The sequence below is a fragment of the Schistocerca americana genome, chromosome 2, assembly GCF_021461395.2.
Source record: "Schistocerca americana isolate TAMUIC-IGC-003095 chromosome 2, iqSchAmer2.1, whole genome shotgun sequence".
In the NCBI taxonomy this organism is placed as follows: domain Eukaryota; kingdom Metazoa; phylum Arthropoda; class Insecta; order Orthoptera; family Acrididae; genus Schistocerca; species Schistocerca americana.
Genome location: NC_060120.1, coordinates 656,888,836 through 656,905,609, shown reverse-complemented (window position 1 = coordinate 656,905,609; position 16,774 = coordinate 656,888,836). Strand labels below are relative to the sequence as shown.

The 16,774-nt window shown below is 38.7% G+C and overlaps 1 protein-coding gene across 2 annotated transcripts in view; it reads left to right on the top strand.

Moving 5' to 3' along the window:
* The first annotated feature begins 1,452 nt into the window (after positions 1-1,452).
* LOC124589845 (male-specific lethal 3 homolog) overlaps positions 1,453-16,774 on the top strand; it is a 108,508-nt gene continuing 93,186 nt past the window's right edge. For both annotated transcript variants that reach the window (XM_047131605.1, XM_047131604.1), the window contains exons 1-3: positions 1,453-1,803; positions 5,539-5,607; positions 8,173-8,282. In XM_047131605.1, coding sequence (XP_046987561.1) covers positions 1,702-1,803; positions 5,539-5,607; positions 8,173-8,282 — 281 coding nt within the window. In that variant the 5' untranslated portion in view covers positions 1,453-1,701. The remainder of the gene's footprint in view (positions 1,804-5,538; positions 5,608-8,172; positions 8,283-16,774) is intronic.

Here is a 16,774-nt window from a genome sequence, read left to right as displayed (position 1 = left end):
TATTACAGTTTGTGATGAATAAGTCTTATTAGTTGCATAAAAAGCAAAGATAGCACTTCAAACATAAGACACAGAACAGTTTCCATTAACATTGATATAAAATCATCTTGTCTACCTGCTTACAGATTTCACAAGATAAAAGCACAACAACCATTATACGTAAACAGGTGCACTAAAGGTGCGAGGTTAAACTGGAAATTTGTTGTTGCTGAAAACACATTAGTAAAACTGATGTAACATCATTAAACACTACCGAGCGAGATGGCGCAGTGCTCATCATACTGGACTCACATTTTGGAGAATGACGGTTCAAATCTGCGTCCGGCCATCCTGATCTGGGTTTTCCCTGATTTCCCTAAACCGCTTCAGGCAAATGGCGGGGTGGTTCCTTTGAAAGGGTACAGCCGATGTCCTTCTACGTCCTTCCCTAATCCAATCTTATGTCGCCTCCCCCAAATCAACCAACCATTAAAGATGTTGTTCCACTGAAAAGATTAAAATTAACAAAAAGTTGTACATACTCCTACAAGCAACACTTCTCATTAACTGAACCAAGTAATTAGGACTGAGGTCTAAAAGCAAGCGAATGTCACGCCATATGTTGCATCTAAACTTGTCGACGGCATGGGTACATTGTGACTAAATTCATCTTTACAACTATTAAAAATGTTAATTTATTTTACCTTACGTATTTCGTTTCAGTCATGTAAAATGTCGTTATCAGTAGAATTTTCTCTTAATTTATGCTTACACCTATAAGTGTCTCAGCACGGAGATTTTTCTGGTATAACTACGTTTGGCACTGGTGTTTTCGGCCTGGTTTTATTTTGATTTGCAATACTTCACCTGGCGTGAAGCGTATTGCACCACTAATATTTATGTTCCTCTCACTAAATGTTTGTCAGTCGTTCAGGTTTCCAATTTTCATCTCTCATAAGAAGAAGCTTACATTAAAAAGTTTATGAGATCAGATGTAATGGTAAGAAGAAGACTGGCCTTTTGTACAAAGAAACGTTTTTCTGACTGGTCTGCTTCGTACATCCATGCCTTCTTGTTGTGGATATTGACATCGTGTTAAAGCTATGAAATAACTTTATCAACAAGCAGATTTCACAGAACCTGCTGTAGCACTATGCAGAACAATTTATTCATAATTCTGAGAATTATGAACTCTCACAAGTCCGTGTGAAGCATTCTCAGGCATCAGCAATTTGCATTTAAGTTTCTTGACTTGAAGCGCTAGAAAGTAATACTCATATTGATTACAGTTTGCTATGTTTGCCTCTGTAAGATAGTTAATTCTCACAGAATTTAATTTCGGTGACAAATGTAATAGTTTATTCTTAGTTGGTACAGTGCAAAATGTAACAGCCAACAAGAAAACTAATTTTCGTTCTATCGAATTCATCTATCGACACATACAAATATCGCTGCAACAAATGCTGATCGAGAGTGTACTACTGTGAGCTTGGAACAACGCTAGAAAAAGTGAAGAGTAGTAATGTCATAACATGTGTTTTAGTAAAGTCAGTGAGTGGCTGTACGTATCAGGGATCTAAAATAGCTCTCAATTTGTTGCTTCAATTAAGCCGATGGTTTCATCTTGGCAAAGATGTTCAAATGCGAACATACGGTGGTCCCGAAAACAGTTTGAACGAGGTTATGGCGGGGTTTTTCACCTAGCGCTTTTAATGCTAAAGAATGGTGCCTATGCGCGGCTCGAAGTTCAAATTTGAGGAGGGAGAAAAAGTGTTGTGCTATGAACCAGATCCAACAAAGGCGAGGGTGTTGTACGATTCCAAGGTAATTCCTACATTAAACACTAGCAGTCAACAGCAAGTTGTTGTTGAAATAAAAATGGCATTGCATTAGTTCACCAGTAAAAAGGTATGTAGATTTTCGTTAAGTGATGTCACTTTAGCTGGAATTAAAACTTTTTAGCAGTTAACACTTCGTAATGCAGAGCTTGGATGACCTTCAGAAGACCATATTTGACAGTCCAGCGAAAAGGCAAACTGTGCGGAAGAAATATGTTTTTATATGGCTTATTGAGGATATTTGTGAAGTTTTTTTACTGAAACTTGTACTTAATTTTAACCGTTTTGACAACTACGTACATCGTTTTAAAATAAGTTGTGTTGAATCAGTTAACTGATAAAGTAATTTTATGGTTTACCCGGAAAAGGGCTACCGTGCTTTTTATGCATCCTTTAATTTTTTTGTTAACAGCTATGAAGTTTAGTTTGTGTGACACACAGTATTTCTGAATTTATATACATTTGTGATACGCACATCAGCGAAGATGACACGTCAATTTTGACGTACACTGACGTACTCGGCGTCATTCCGTCGATCTAGAGTAATGTATAAATTAATGTTTAATAAGCTGTAATGTAGTCGTAATGTTCATGATCAGACGGAGACAGCCGTGTGAGCGCCACTGTCGACAAGCGGACATAGCTAGGTACCTGGGAATGCGGTGGAGGTAAAGCCCCCACGGACTTCAGTGTTACGAGGATAGGCGGAAGGAATATATTTCGTCGGCGCAGTTTGGTCAGTGTTCACATTTCTCCGTGTTGTATTTTCTTGGCTTATATATATATATTTATTTTTTTCTCAAGTGTGTATCGGACAATGTTGACGTAAGCGAATTATTCTTTGAAATTCTATGTGAAGTTAAATACTGGTGGTATACTAAGGCGAACTGAAGTGAATTGGGAGTGATTACCTTCGTTTTACGATAATACTTGCAGTTCTTATTACAGAGTTATGTGCGGGGGGCTGCAAAGCGGAAATGGCAGCAGCCTCAGAATTGGTGGATTCTCGTATGACACTTCTGTCGCGAGTGATTGTAGAATGGAAGACTCAGAGTTTGGCGTTAATGATTAAGCATTAAGGATACAATTTTCACGGGAAGCATATTTCATTGTTTTTCACAATCCTTTAGGTGGCAGATGGAACTCCAGTTCGACAAAAATGTTGATGCATTTGTTTCCTGGTATCGCACCGATTTCGAGATAGAAAATAACGGGAAGTGTATCCGTGATCAGTGTTACCATGCATTCGTAAAATCGAAACTCAAAAGTTGAGAGTAATTCTCACAATCACAGTAAAGGCACAATAATTGTAATTTCATCGAAGTACCATGTGATGGACACGATGTCTATGATTAACACGATATTGCTGCGTTGGCTAAGCTCAGCGTCAGAATAATACGACTCTTAATTTATGGTGTTGTTTCATTCACGGTTGTGTGTGGAAGCATATGCTGACTACTCGTTATTTCCGAAAGACTTTGGTTTTTGAAGTTGAATAATACAGTAGGTGCATTGCGATGTTTAATATATGAAATTTAGATGTCATTAAAAATAGAATTGGGGCGATTGGAAATCCTGAATACGCAAAAATTTTACGTATCATTTAACTGTGACTTGATAAGTAACAAACAAAGAATATGAAGAGAAGCAAATGTGCAAATGTAACTTGGAGCTATAGTTACCCAGAGTAAATAAATTGATAGTGCATCATTAATACCAGATTTGCTCATGTGTGAACCCTTACATTGTGTGGGTGCTTCAAAATATAGATTCAGAAATTATTTTCTGCATGTAGGAGATGGTATTAATTTTTTTCTTTTAATTTTCATGCAATATCTTGAATTGGCCAGTAGAATTTTTTAATGTGTTTGATAAGGGTATATCTGAAGTCTATAGATAAAAAATGGGAATTCATTTTGTAAAAGCGTTCTTTGTCATTAGTGTCTAACAGATTTTTTTTTTCCCTCCTGGAATGTAGTTAATCATTCCACCAGTGTAACTCAATGTAGTTTCAAAACATGGTTAGTTGAGAGCCACTGTTTGTCACCACGAGCATTGATTTAGCTGCATAAATAATTGCATCAACATGTTTGTTGTTGTGGTCTTCAGTCCTGAGACTGGTTTGATGCAGCTCTCCATGCTACTCTATCCTGTGCAAGCTCCTTCATCTCCCAGTACCTGCTGCAGCCTACATCCTTCTCAATCTGTTTAGTGTATTCATCTCTTGGTCTCCATCTACGATTTTTACCCTCAACACTGCCCTCCAATACTAAATTGGTAATCCCTCGATGCCTCAGAACATGTCCTACCAACCGATCCCTTCTTCTGGTCAAGTCGTGCCACAAACTTCTCTTCTCCCCAATCCTATTCAATACTTCCTCATTAGTTATGTGATCTACCCATCTAACCTTCAGCATTCTTCTGTAGCACCACATTTCAAAAGCTTCTATTCTCTTCTTGTCCATACTAGTTATCGTCCATGTTTCACTTCCATACATGGCTACACTCCATACAAATACTTTCAGAAACGACTTCCTGACACTTAAATCTATACTCGATGTTAACAAATTTCTCTTCTTCAGAAACGATTTCCTTGCCATTGCCAGTCTACATTTTATATCCTCTCTACTTCGACCATCATCAGTTATTTTACTCCCTAAATAGCAAAACTCCTTTACTACTTTAAGTGTCTCATTTCCTAATCTAATTCCCTCAGCATCACCCGATTTAATTTGACTACATTCCATTATCCTTGTTTTGCTTTTGTTGATGTTCATCTTATAGCCTCCTTTCAAGACACTGTCCATTCCATTCAACTGCTCTTCCAAGTCCTTTGCTGTCTCTGACAGAATTACAATGTCATCGGCGAACCTCAAAGTTTTTACTTCTTCTCCATGAATTTTAATACCTACTCCTAATTTTTCTTTTGTTTCCTTTACTGCTTGCTCAATATACAGATTGAATAACATTGTGGAGAGGCTACAACCCTGTCTCACTCCCTTCCCAACCACTGCTCCCCTTTCATGTCCCTCGACTCTTATAACTGCCATCTAGTTTCTGTTGTTGTAACTAGCATTTCGCTTCCTGTATTCTACCCCTGCCACCTTCAGAATTTGAAAGAGAGTATTCCAGTCAACATTGTCAAAAGCTTTCTCTTAAGTCTACAAGTGCTAGAAACATAGGTTTGCCCTTCCTTAATCTAGCTTCTAAGATAAGTCGTAGGGTCAGTATTGCCTCACGTGTTCCAACATTTCTACGGAATCCAAACTGATCTTCCCCGAGGTCAGCTTCTACTAGGTTTTCCGTTCGTCTGTAAAGAATTCGCGTTAGTATTTTGCAGCTGTGACTTATTAAACTGATAGTTCGGTAATTTTCACATCTGTCAACACCTGCTTTCTTTGGGGTTGGAATTATTATATTCTTCTTGAAGTCTGATGGTATTTCGCTTGTTTCATACATATAAACACAGTTTCAGTAAGAGGTATATAAGATACCCTATAAGTGTTGACTGCAGTAACAGTTTACAGGATGATGTCCTTGCTCCCTTCGGCAATTTCTTGATTGGTCATGACATCCTGAACCCAGAAAGCACTGGTACAGAGGAAACTCTATTTTATTGGGATAACATTATTTAACATTCTGTTGTTAACACAAACACAAAATTTACTTTGTTAAATCATTAAAGTAAAACATTTGATGTTCCTGTATTTCTTGCTTTCAGGTTCTTGAAGTTAATGTGAACAGGGATAAAAAAGGACGTAAAGCTGTGGAATATCTTATTCATTTTCAGGTTAGTTCACAGTAATGTCAGCTCACACTAGTATAGAGCAAATAGAAGGTTCTTAAAGGTTAATCACTTGAGAATCAAACAGACCTTTTTTCCACTTGTACCTTGGTTTCTTATATTGTGATATGTTCAAATATCAAATGTTTCTTTCAACTACTGAAAATGCACGTGCAATTTTTTTGTGTAAAGTAATGCATAGCTGTAATCTCAGTAGTTGTTAACTTGTAAAGAGCAGCAATAAAATCATATTTGTGATTCGATCAACTTTGAAGTCCTGTCAGATGTTAATGCATATCTGGGAGTGTGATGTATGCATATAAATTGGGTTAATATTAAGTTTTGATATTTGATGACCATGAAAAGTCACATGATGGAATGAGACCAAAGTGTAGTAAATGCAGAAAATAATGTTTGAAGGGGGCAGAGTTGTGAAGTTAGTTTTGTGGCTGTTACAATAATATACCGACAGTAGAGTTATTTCATCTCCTATCAAATGAAACCAGCCTTTCCCAACCTATCCCTTATTCCTGGCTCAAGATGGCATTGTTATTAGTTGGCCACTGAAAGATTAGGTTGCGTTTTTTTCTACATAATTTGTATGTATTAACAGAGCTAAGATATTGGCCACTTGAAGGAAAGTGCTGGATAGGCATTGTCTGCTTCCAATTTTAATTTTTTTCCATTAAAACTTCCATTCATTTAAAAGTTGTGTTAATTACATTACTCACACTATATGTTTTTCCTATTAGTTTTGGAATATGACTGTTCCACGAATGATTGTTTCAAAGTAATTTAATTGCTTCAGTGTAATTGTGGTAATATTCTGTAACCTCATAGCTCAAGGCCACACCTCTGCTCCATCCCCTACCCTCCTCCTTTCCCCACTTTTCCCTTTCCTCTCCCATCCCTTCCCTGTCTTCAGTAGAGAGTGTTTTTTTAAAAAAAGTAGAAATGGTTGTGATTTCAATTTAGTTTGCTTGTATCGGAACAAGTAAAATTTTATTTTACCTCAATTGTTGAAGTACAACCCTATGTTGTTTCTTAAGAGGCACAGAGTTGTATTAGATATGAACCACGTTGAAAAAATAAACTGCACCAAAATTAATTTTTAATTCTTCTATATTTGGAGGGGACCACACCTTTTTGGTATATTTTGAAGCTATAAGGCAAATTGAAGGGAAAAAAATCTTTGCCATTTAGCACTTCAGTTTTACCATTTGTATCATAAGCAGTCAGTTTCCAAATTACAGCCCAATATGGACAACAAGTGTTACACACTTAATATTCAAAGTAGGGATATGTTTTTTCGTTCAGTAGTTTTGGCTGATAGGTGTCCACAGTATTTAGCTTCTTCACAAATTTACTATGTTTATTGAGAAGAATGTCACTATGAAGATGCTGGAGGAAATTTCATTGAGAAGAAAAATTATTTATCCAGTTCGAACACCTCCAGGTGTATATATTAGAGAAAATGAACCAAAATCTCAACTGTTGCCGTTTAGAATATAAATGGAAGACTGCAAAATTATACTGCATATTACAGCATATTGGAATCCTGACACACTTGATCTGAAATATCATTCAGGTTGGCATATAGGAAAACAGTCTGATAATACAGGTTGTATCAAAAAGAATCATCAGATTCTAAAAATCATATCTATTATGTTATTTTAGATGTGTGTGAACAACATACTGTTGGAAAGAGCAAACTAGAGTTTTACATTGTTCCTGCTAGGTTGCAGCAGTGTGCACCCACTGGTGTCAGGACAACAGAAAGCATTTTGTGTTCTACGTTTCACACAGTTCTGGTCAGTAATAACTGTTAGTATGACATTTGTACTAGGGATGGTGTGTATCCTCCTGCGGCACAGAGCATTAGGCATTGGCATGAACAATTCCGAGAAACAGGTTGTTTGTGTAAATACAAATCCCCAGGCCGTCCCCAAATGTCCAACACAGACTTCAGAATGCCTGCACCATAGTTTCACAAGAAGTACACAGAAATCAGTTTGCCGTGCAGCTCGACAGCTCAAGGTGCTCCTCCCCCCACACCATGTCTGTGTGACGTGTGTGTCGATGTTTACAAAAGAAACCATACGAAAGTCAGCCACTGCATGCTCTTCGTGAAAGTGCAACCAGCAACGTGTGGGGTTCTGTAATTTCTTTCTTTCTTGGGAAGATGAAGGATGAAAGTTTTCTTCTACACTTAGTGTTTAGTGACGAGGCAACATTCCATTTAAATGGAAAGGTGAACTGTCATGTGAGGCTATGGGGTACAGAACGATTACATAAAGTTGTACATCATAAAAACAAAATTCATTGTATATGTTTGTTAGTTTCAGAAATACAGATGTGCCAAATCGAAGGATTCTTTTTGATACACCCAGTATATTGTTTCTCTGTAAGTGGTGATGTTATTCAATTTCTGGAAAGGGTAGGGACATTTAAAAATGTGTGTAGAATCTGTGCATATGTGTGTTTTGTTCTTAATTTTACTGAAAATCCAAAGCTAAATAAGAACCATTACTGTTATACAATGTACAGGCCTAATGATGTATCTTTTTCAAGGGCTGGAATTCCTCTTGGGATCGCTATGTTAGTGAGGATCATATTTTGAAGCACACGGAAGAGAACTGGAAGCTTCAGAAAGAACTTGCAGAGAAAGCGCAGCTAAGGCCGTAAGAATTTTCTAATAATGTAATATAGTGCTAAAGTAATTAGTCTGCAGCAAATTTCTGAATTTATGTGGAACAATTTTTGTAATTCACCAGATATTGCACAGCCATCTAGATTTACTGAAAGTGCAGACATAATATAATACAAATTTTATTGTACAGAAGTAAACTTGTCATAAATTAGTGTCGTAAAAATGCGCTGACAAAATGTACAGAAAGTTTTGCCCATGGGATCTATCACAATACCTTTTATTATGATATTCAAGATACTGCGGTGAAATGGGCCATTTATTTATGACACTGCTTTATGTACTATTGTGCTTTAATTCATAGAAAAATTTTGGCGTGATGATCTGCTCAAAATCTTCATTCCAGTATAATAGATCCTAGTGACAGTTTGTTGACTCACACTATCCAGTATATTTTGAAACATTCTCTTAGAAAATTCAGCCTTTCCCAATAAGTAGTAATGTGTCTTTCAAAAACAAATGTATGAGGGTGGTTTGACAAGACTGGTAACTTTCCATGAAAAAATGAAACATTTTTGTTGCAACTTCATGGTTGGTAAGCTTGGTTATTCCAAGGTTCATATAAAAAATTTAAACAATGTACAGTTCATTGTTGACAGTTGCTGGAGTTAAGTGTGTCAATGGCGTGGTGTGTGTTGTTAATAAACATTTTCATTTGAAGGGTTTGGCTGCTGCACAAATCAAAACTGAGTTGTATGAAGTTTTTGTCTGTTCATCCTTTTGACTGGAGGTTCACTTTCCTAAGAAAATGAGTCTACAGCTGTCCTTTTGGTCTTACTTATAGTGTAGCTACCAGTTTAGTTGCTTCAATGCACCATTTTCAGGCCGTAGTTGATGCTGAAGGGGTTAACACCACCTTCAGCATCAACGAAGGCTTGATGATGTCATGTGGACTCGCACCATCATTGAAAACAGTTTACCTTTGGATAAATAATTGAAACATGGTTGGACAAGCATTGAAGATGAAGTGTACTACGGCCATCCAGTTGAGGCCACCTAGAAGGAAACCATTGACAAAATCTCTCAACTGAGTTAGTGCATAATATCCTGCAACAAAAATTGCTCATGAAGTTGCTGTGTGTGATTTGGGTGCTGAGGTTGCTCAGTCAACCTAAAGCGTATCGGGCACAACATTTCAACACCATGGGTGGCAGTGTTTAAGTGCGATCTTCAAGACTTTTGTGCCAGTTTGTGACTGTTGATGGAACCTGGGTTTGGTTTTACCTAAACACCAGTTAAAACGGCAGTCAGAACAAGTGCACCGAAGAAGGCAGAGACCATTTTTATCAGCTGGTAAGTTGATGGCCAATGTTTCTTGATTCCCAAGGAATAATCCTCATAGATTACTTTGGAAAAGGAAGAGCCGTAACTGAACCGTATTATGCTTCATTGGTGGATTGTTTGAAAATGAGAAAAGACCAAGGTTGGCATGGAAAAAAGTGCTCTTTCACCTCTCACACATCAGTGATAGCAATGCCAAAAGCGCATGAAAGGGATGTTTACTTGGTTCCTCATCTGCCCATCCACCCAAGTGACATCTCTCTGTTCCATAACTTGAAACTTTGGCTTGCTGGGGAGAACTTTTTGTCGGATCACACATGATAGTTGTGGTCACAAAGTATTTCATAGTGTTTGACAGAACCTATTTTTCTTATAGGAGATTCTAGAGATATAAGGTAAATTGTTATGGAACAAACATTTTTTTCTTTGCTTTTTTACCAGACTTACCAAACCACCCTCATAGTAATGTATTGTAACTGAAGTGATGCAGTGGTAGTTAGTTGGGAGCTCCAACGTTAGGTGCGTAATGGGGCCCCTTAGGAACATGGCTACCAAGGAAGGGAAGAAGCCACACTCCATGTGGATACCGGGGAGAATAATTCCGGGTGTGGAAAGGGTGCTTCCGGATGACGTGAAGGGTACAGGGTGCAGCCAAGTGCAGGTGGTGACTCATGTTGGTACCAGTGACGTATGTCGCTTTGGATTGGAGGAGATCATCTCTGGTTTCGGATGGCAAATGGAAATCGTAAAGGCTGCCAGTCTTGCTTCAGAGATTAAGGCAGAGCTCACCAGCTGCAGCATCATCGACAGAACATCGGTGCAGAGCAGAGTGGAGGTTTCTGAATCAGAGGCTCAGGTAATCCTCTGACTGTGTAGAGTGCAGATTCCTTGACTTGCGCCATTGGGTCGTGGGTTTCCATGTTCTGCTTAATAGGTCAGGAGTCCACGGTGCACAGGAGGTGGTAATATGGGTAGCGGGGACTGTATGGAAGGGACTGGACGAGTTTTTAGGTTAGAGGGTCTCAGGGAACCACAGAAAGAGCATCTGTCTAAAGGGGGCAGGTAAAAACACAGTAAGGTAGTTGTAGAAGTGATCAGTATTGTAGTTGTAAATTGTTGTAGCTGTTTTGGTTAGAACCAGAGCTCCAACCGTGCTCTAATAGAAAGCACTGAAGCTCAAATAGTTATAGGTACAGAAAGCTGTCTAAAGCTGGAAATAAGTTCAGCCGAAGTTTTTTCAACAGTTTTCTAACAGTGTTCAGAAAGCATAGATTAAATAGTATTCATTACTGTCAGAAGTAGTTTGCCTTGTAGTGAAATTGAAGTAGATAGTTCCTGTGAGATATTATGGGCAGAGTTTGTACCTGACAATTGGACTAAACTAGTAATTGGATCATTTTACTGCCCCCCCTTGGGTCTAATTTCAAATAGGTACCCCACTCATCTAATTATAGTCAGTGGCGACTTCAGTCTACCCTTGATATGCTGGAAAAATTAAATGTTTAAAGTAGGTGTAAAACGTCAAACAAAATTGTACGGAATGCTTCTGCAGAAAATTATTTTGAACAATTACAGGGTATATACGACCAGGGACATACGGGAGATCTGGGAAAAACCCGGGAATTTTTTCGTCCGGGAGAAAACCGGGAAAAACCTAAGAATATTTTAGAATTCCGGGAATTTTTTATTGTTTTAGTTGCCAGTTAAATTTTTGTGATATTGACTGGTAAGAACCAATACTCTAACGAAGGATATTACTGTATCCCGCTTTTACAGAATAATACTGCAGCAACAAAACGTGAACGAGAGGGGAAAAAACGAAAATAAAACTTAAGTCCCAAAGGAAATCCGCCATATACAACAACAAAACACTGTGCTCATACAAGTGTCTGCCAACCAACGTGTGTCAAAGGTTTTAGGAAGAATATGCAGGATTCATAACAACAAATTGCCTCCGATGGGCGTGACGTGACAGCTGTTTACATTAGATTAATTTGAGCAGTTGCGGGCGGGCTCTTGCGTGTGCGCAGTTGAGTCGTGTGTGAGTAGTACCTTCGTCCGCTTCTAGCTAAATTGCTCCGGTTCGTTGGATTGTTTGGGGGAAGAGACCAAACAGCGAGGTCATCGGTCTCATCGGATTAGGGAAGGCCGGGGAAGGAAGTTGGCCATGCCCTTTCAAAGGAATCATCCCCGCATTTGCCTGGAGTCATTTAGGGAAATCACGGAAATCCTAAATCAGGATGGCCGGACGTGGGATTGAACCGTCGTCCTCCCGAATGAGAGTCCAGTGTGCTAACCACTGGCTCCGGTTCGGAAATGCCGTAAATCCGGGGCTGATGCACAGAGCAGTCTGAGTTGCAGTGGGCAGGTGGGTAGTCTCCACGTGACCTGGGTTTATGTTTAGTGGTTTTGCTGTTTCCTCTTCGGTTATTGCTCTCACATTAAATGAAAACAAGACGGATTTCTGTGGCCGGAGCTACCAAATGAATTAAAATACGTTCGCATAGTTACGGAAACCTAAACTATCTTGTTAGTTTCAGGTTTTATTTCCACCTCTGACAGTCAAGCACTAATCATTGTGCAGAACAATGGAGTTACTTTTTTCTGTTTGCTAAAGAGATTTGGCTTTTTATTTATCTTTTGCGCTGAAGCAGTCAATTTATTTGAAACGAAGTGTTTAATTTCACACTGTTGGCTAGTTTCAACTCTTTGCCGCATTTCAAGTGCACGTTTTCCATCTTTTTGCTCGTATGGCATAATGCCATAATAAAGAACCAAACATGAGATAATTTAGTACTGGTACTCAAGAAAATTTACATCCGAATCTGGACATACGATTGTGCACTTAAAGCCGAATTATGCATTTTAGTATGGTTCACGAAATTACTCTTGAAGTATCCAAAAAATGTTCAAATGTGTGTGAATTCTTATGGGACATGACTGCTAAGATCATCAGTCCCTAAGCTTACACACTACTTAACTTAAAGTATCCTGAGGACAAACACGCACACACCCATGCCCGAGGGAAGACTCGAACCTCCGCCAGGACCAGCCGCATAGTCCACGACTGCAGCGCCTTACTCGGCTAATCCCGCGCGTTTTGAAGTATCCTTTGTGTTTTGAAGTATTCTTTGTTGTAAGGTTTCTTTTATGACATAATGCAAGATCTTTTGATGTTTTACACGTACGAACATGCGGGTTTCCTGTGTCATCGTAGCTGTGCTGGCACTCTCTGGCAACTGCTGAAACGAACCAATTTCTAGCATCTCACGGGAAAATATTGTGAATGGTGGTTTGAAAAGTGTTACTTTCAAAGTAAATTTCCTTTTATGCAAATGAACTATGTGCGAGAATGTAAGGTGACTCTCATTTTAAAATCAACTCTCTGAGGACGACCATCTAGAAGAATTTCGAGCCCAGAAGATCAGACATTTACGTCGTTATTAAAAATTTTACTGCCACGTTCGTGTGATGCATTTTAAAGTGTAACACGTGCAAAAAGATCAGTGTTATATGTGGAAGCTTAGCTTCTCTTGCAGCGTATTAATCTGAGACCAATATTATTTGTGAAAGCTTTGTTTTTCTTGTAGCAACACTATGTATATTAATTTCAACCATTAACTTTTCCTTTTTGTGTGTTCGCACTACTTACGAGTGATCTTGCAATTGGTTGACTACATCACGTGTCGTATGCTGTCAACAGCTGGCGAGATCACGTGACATGAGCTATGGCTGGCTTACAAAAGCGCGTCGCAATCTCGATTTCATTGCTTCAGAAAGTAACATGCAGTGTTTGGTGGAATTCGAATTTATACCTCCGTAACACGAAAAAATGCAGCGTACGTGTTGCTGCACATCAGATCTTTCCAAAACATGTTCCCCACCCCCCCTTGGGTTTCGTTTTCTAAAGTGCCGGCAAATTCTACGTCTGTGTAGAAAACCATAAACGTTCTAAGGATTGATAAGTTTTACAGTGCCGAGGAAAAGTATACTGTCACTTAACACGGAAAAAGTGTATTCTCACCCAGGAGAAAGTGTATTTTCAACCGGGAAATCCGGGAAAAATCCGGGAATTTTTTTTCCTTGTCCATGTATACACCCTGAATTAGTTTGAGCCCACTCGAAACGTAAATGGTTGCGAAAACATACTTGACCTCTTAGCACCAAACAATCTTGGAGAATTAATGCAATGAAAGTGTATTAAAGTCATGGTATGAGCCTAGACAAAGATGATCACCACTAGTTGATTTCAATACGGTCTTATTCAGACTTCATTGTCACTACTATCTACTCTACATCTACTTCTATACTCTGTAAACCACCGTGAGGTGCATGACAAAGGGTATGTCTTATTGTACCAGTATTTGTTTCTTCCCGCTCCATTCCCACATACGGAATGTGGGAAGAATGATTATTTGAATGCCCCCGAGCGTGCAGTCATTATTCTAATCTTGTCCTAAAGATACCTATGTGAGCAATATGTAGGGGTTTGTAGTATATCCTTAGAGTAATCATTTAAAGCTGGTTCTTGAAATGTTAATAAACTTTCTCGGAATAGTTTGTCTACCTTAAAGACTCTTACAGTTCTTTTCCTTGAGTACCTCTGTGACACTTTCCCCACAGATTAAACAAGCCAGTGACCATTCATACTACCATTCTCTGTATGTGTTCAATATTTGCTGTTAGTCCTATCTGATATGGGTCCCACACACTCCAATAATATTCTAGAAACGGTTGTACAAGTGATTTGTAGGCAGTCTACTTTGCAGATTGACTGCACTTCCCCAGTATTCTACCAATAAACTGGAGTCTACCACCTGCTTTACGCATGACTAAATCTTTGTGATCATTCCATTTCATGTCCCTACAAAGTGTTACACCCAGGTATTTGTATGGGTTGGCAGATTCCAACAGTGACTTATAGATATTATGGTCGTAAGATACATTTTTTCATTTTATGAACATTTATTTCTGAACATTTAGAGCAGAGTTGCCAGTCTCTGCCCCATGTTGAAATCGTATCTATATCTGAGTGTATATTTATGCAGCTTCTTTCAGATAGTACTTTATTGCAGGTAACTGCATCATGTGCAAAAAAAGCCAGATTTCACTGTTAATACTGTCTGCAAGTTCATTAATATAAAACATGAACAGCCACGGTCCCAACACACTTCCTGGGGCACACCCTAAGTTACTTCTACATCTGATGATGACTTTCATCCAAGACAACATGCTGTGTCATCCCTGTTTGAGAGTCCTCTATCCAGTCACAAATTTCAATTCATACCCCCATATGATCATACTTTTGACAAAAAGTGTAGGTCCGGTACTGAATCAAATGCTGTTTGGAAATAAAGAAATATTGGGTCTACCTGGTTGCATTGATCCAATCGAGTGAGAAAAGAGAGTTGGGTTTAACGTGTTAGATGTTTCTGAAATCCATGCTGGTTGGCATTGAGGAAGTTGTTCTGTTAAAGAGACATCATTATGTTTGAGCTCAGAATATGTTGTAAGATTCAACAACAAATTGACGTTAAGGATATTGAACAGTAGTTTTGTGGGTAGAAGGATGCCACCTGTGCCTTTTTCAAAGAATTGGGCACGGTTTTTTGTTGAAGACATCTACGATAGATTATAGTTAGAAGAGGGGTTAATTTGGCCACAAAGTCAGTATAGAATCTGACAGGGGTTCCATCGGGGTGTGGAGCTTTGTTTGATTTTAACGGTTTCAAATGTTTCTGAACACCACTGACAACATTACTTGTTTCGTCCATCTTTTCAGTGGTGCAATGGTTATATTGAGGCAATTTTTGTGCGTTCTCTTTTGTAAAGGAACGTTTGAAAACGGAGTTAAGCATTTCAGCTTTTGCTTTTTTACCATCAGTTTCATTTCCTGTCATTTGCTAAGGACTGGACAGTAACTTTGGTACCACTAACAGCCTTTACATATAACCAGAATGTCTTTGGGTTTTGTGAAAGATCATTTGACAATATTCTGCTGCATTAGTGATTGAAGGCATCGCGCTGTCCTCTCTTGACAGCCATACAATTTTCGTTTAAGCATGTCTCTATGTATAGCACTACCCTTTGTTTTACCCGTGCTATACAGTAATTTCTGTTTCTTTAGAAGTTTCTTTACAGTGACTGTATACCATGGAGGTTCCCTCCCATTATGAACTCTGCTGGTTACACATCTAGCCATTGCATGGTCAACTATTCTTTTAAACTTGAGCTAAAGTTCCTCTGCATGCTCCTGCCCTGTGCTGAAAGTTTGAAGTCCTTCACTGAGATATGACAGTACTGATTTTTTTTTTATCTAGTTTTCAGAACATACATGTCTTTCTGCTTGTTTTAGTTGTCCTTTGTACATTGGTAATTGTTGCTACAACTGTGTCATGGTCACTGATACCAGTTTCAATGTGGACATCTCCAGAGAGGTCAGGTTTATTTGTTGCCATTAAATCCAGTGTATTTCGATCATGCATGGGGTTTCTATCTGTGCTAGGTAGTTTCCAGAGAAAGCATTTTGTAATGTTTCACAATATGTCTTATCACACCAACTGCTAACAAAATTGCAATTTTCCCAATTAATTGTCAGTTTTGATGTACACTTAAATTTTCCCCAAAAATCTCACTGGTACCAATTTCAGGTTTCAACCAGCCTTCACTGCCTAGTATTGTGTGAGCATCACTGCTTTTCATGAGCACTTCAAACTTTGTAGTGAATCCTTCGACAGTTTACCATTAGGATTTTAATACTCTCATCTGTTGGTGTTTTTTGTTTTCTCTTTTTTTTTTTTCTCTCTCAAATGTTACACAGATACTTCGGAGTTTCTTACAGCATCATTATATGTATTGGACGGAGAGTCGTCTAATCTAGAAAACCCTTGTATGCACTTTCACATGGTAAGCTACCTGAGTAGCAGCCTCTGCTGATGCTTAGTGCACATCTGAGATATTTAGGGGAACCCTATAGTTCTGAGCCCTATGGTACAAGTCCAGGAAGTTGCACCCTAGCTTGTCGCAGAATCTTTGAAGTCTGTGGTTCGGTCCTTCCACTTGACTTATAACTGAAGGGCCACACTCAGTTCTGGGGACAATGCTGCAAATTGTGAACTTTGTTGAAACCCCGTGCTGGTCTTCTCAACCTTCTATGCCAGTCGCTAGAATGACCTCGAGGCCAGA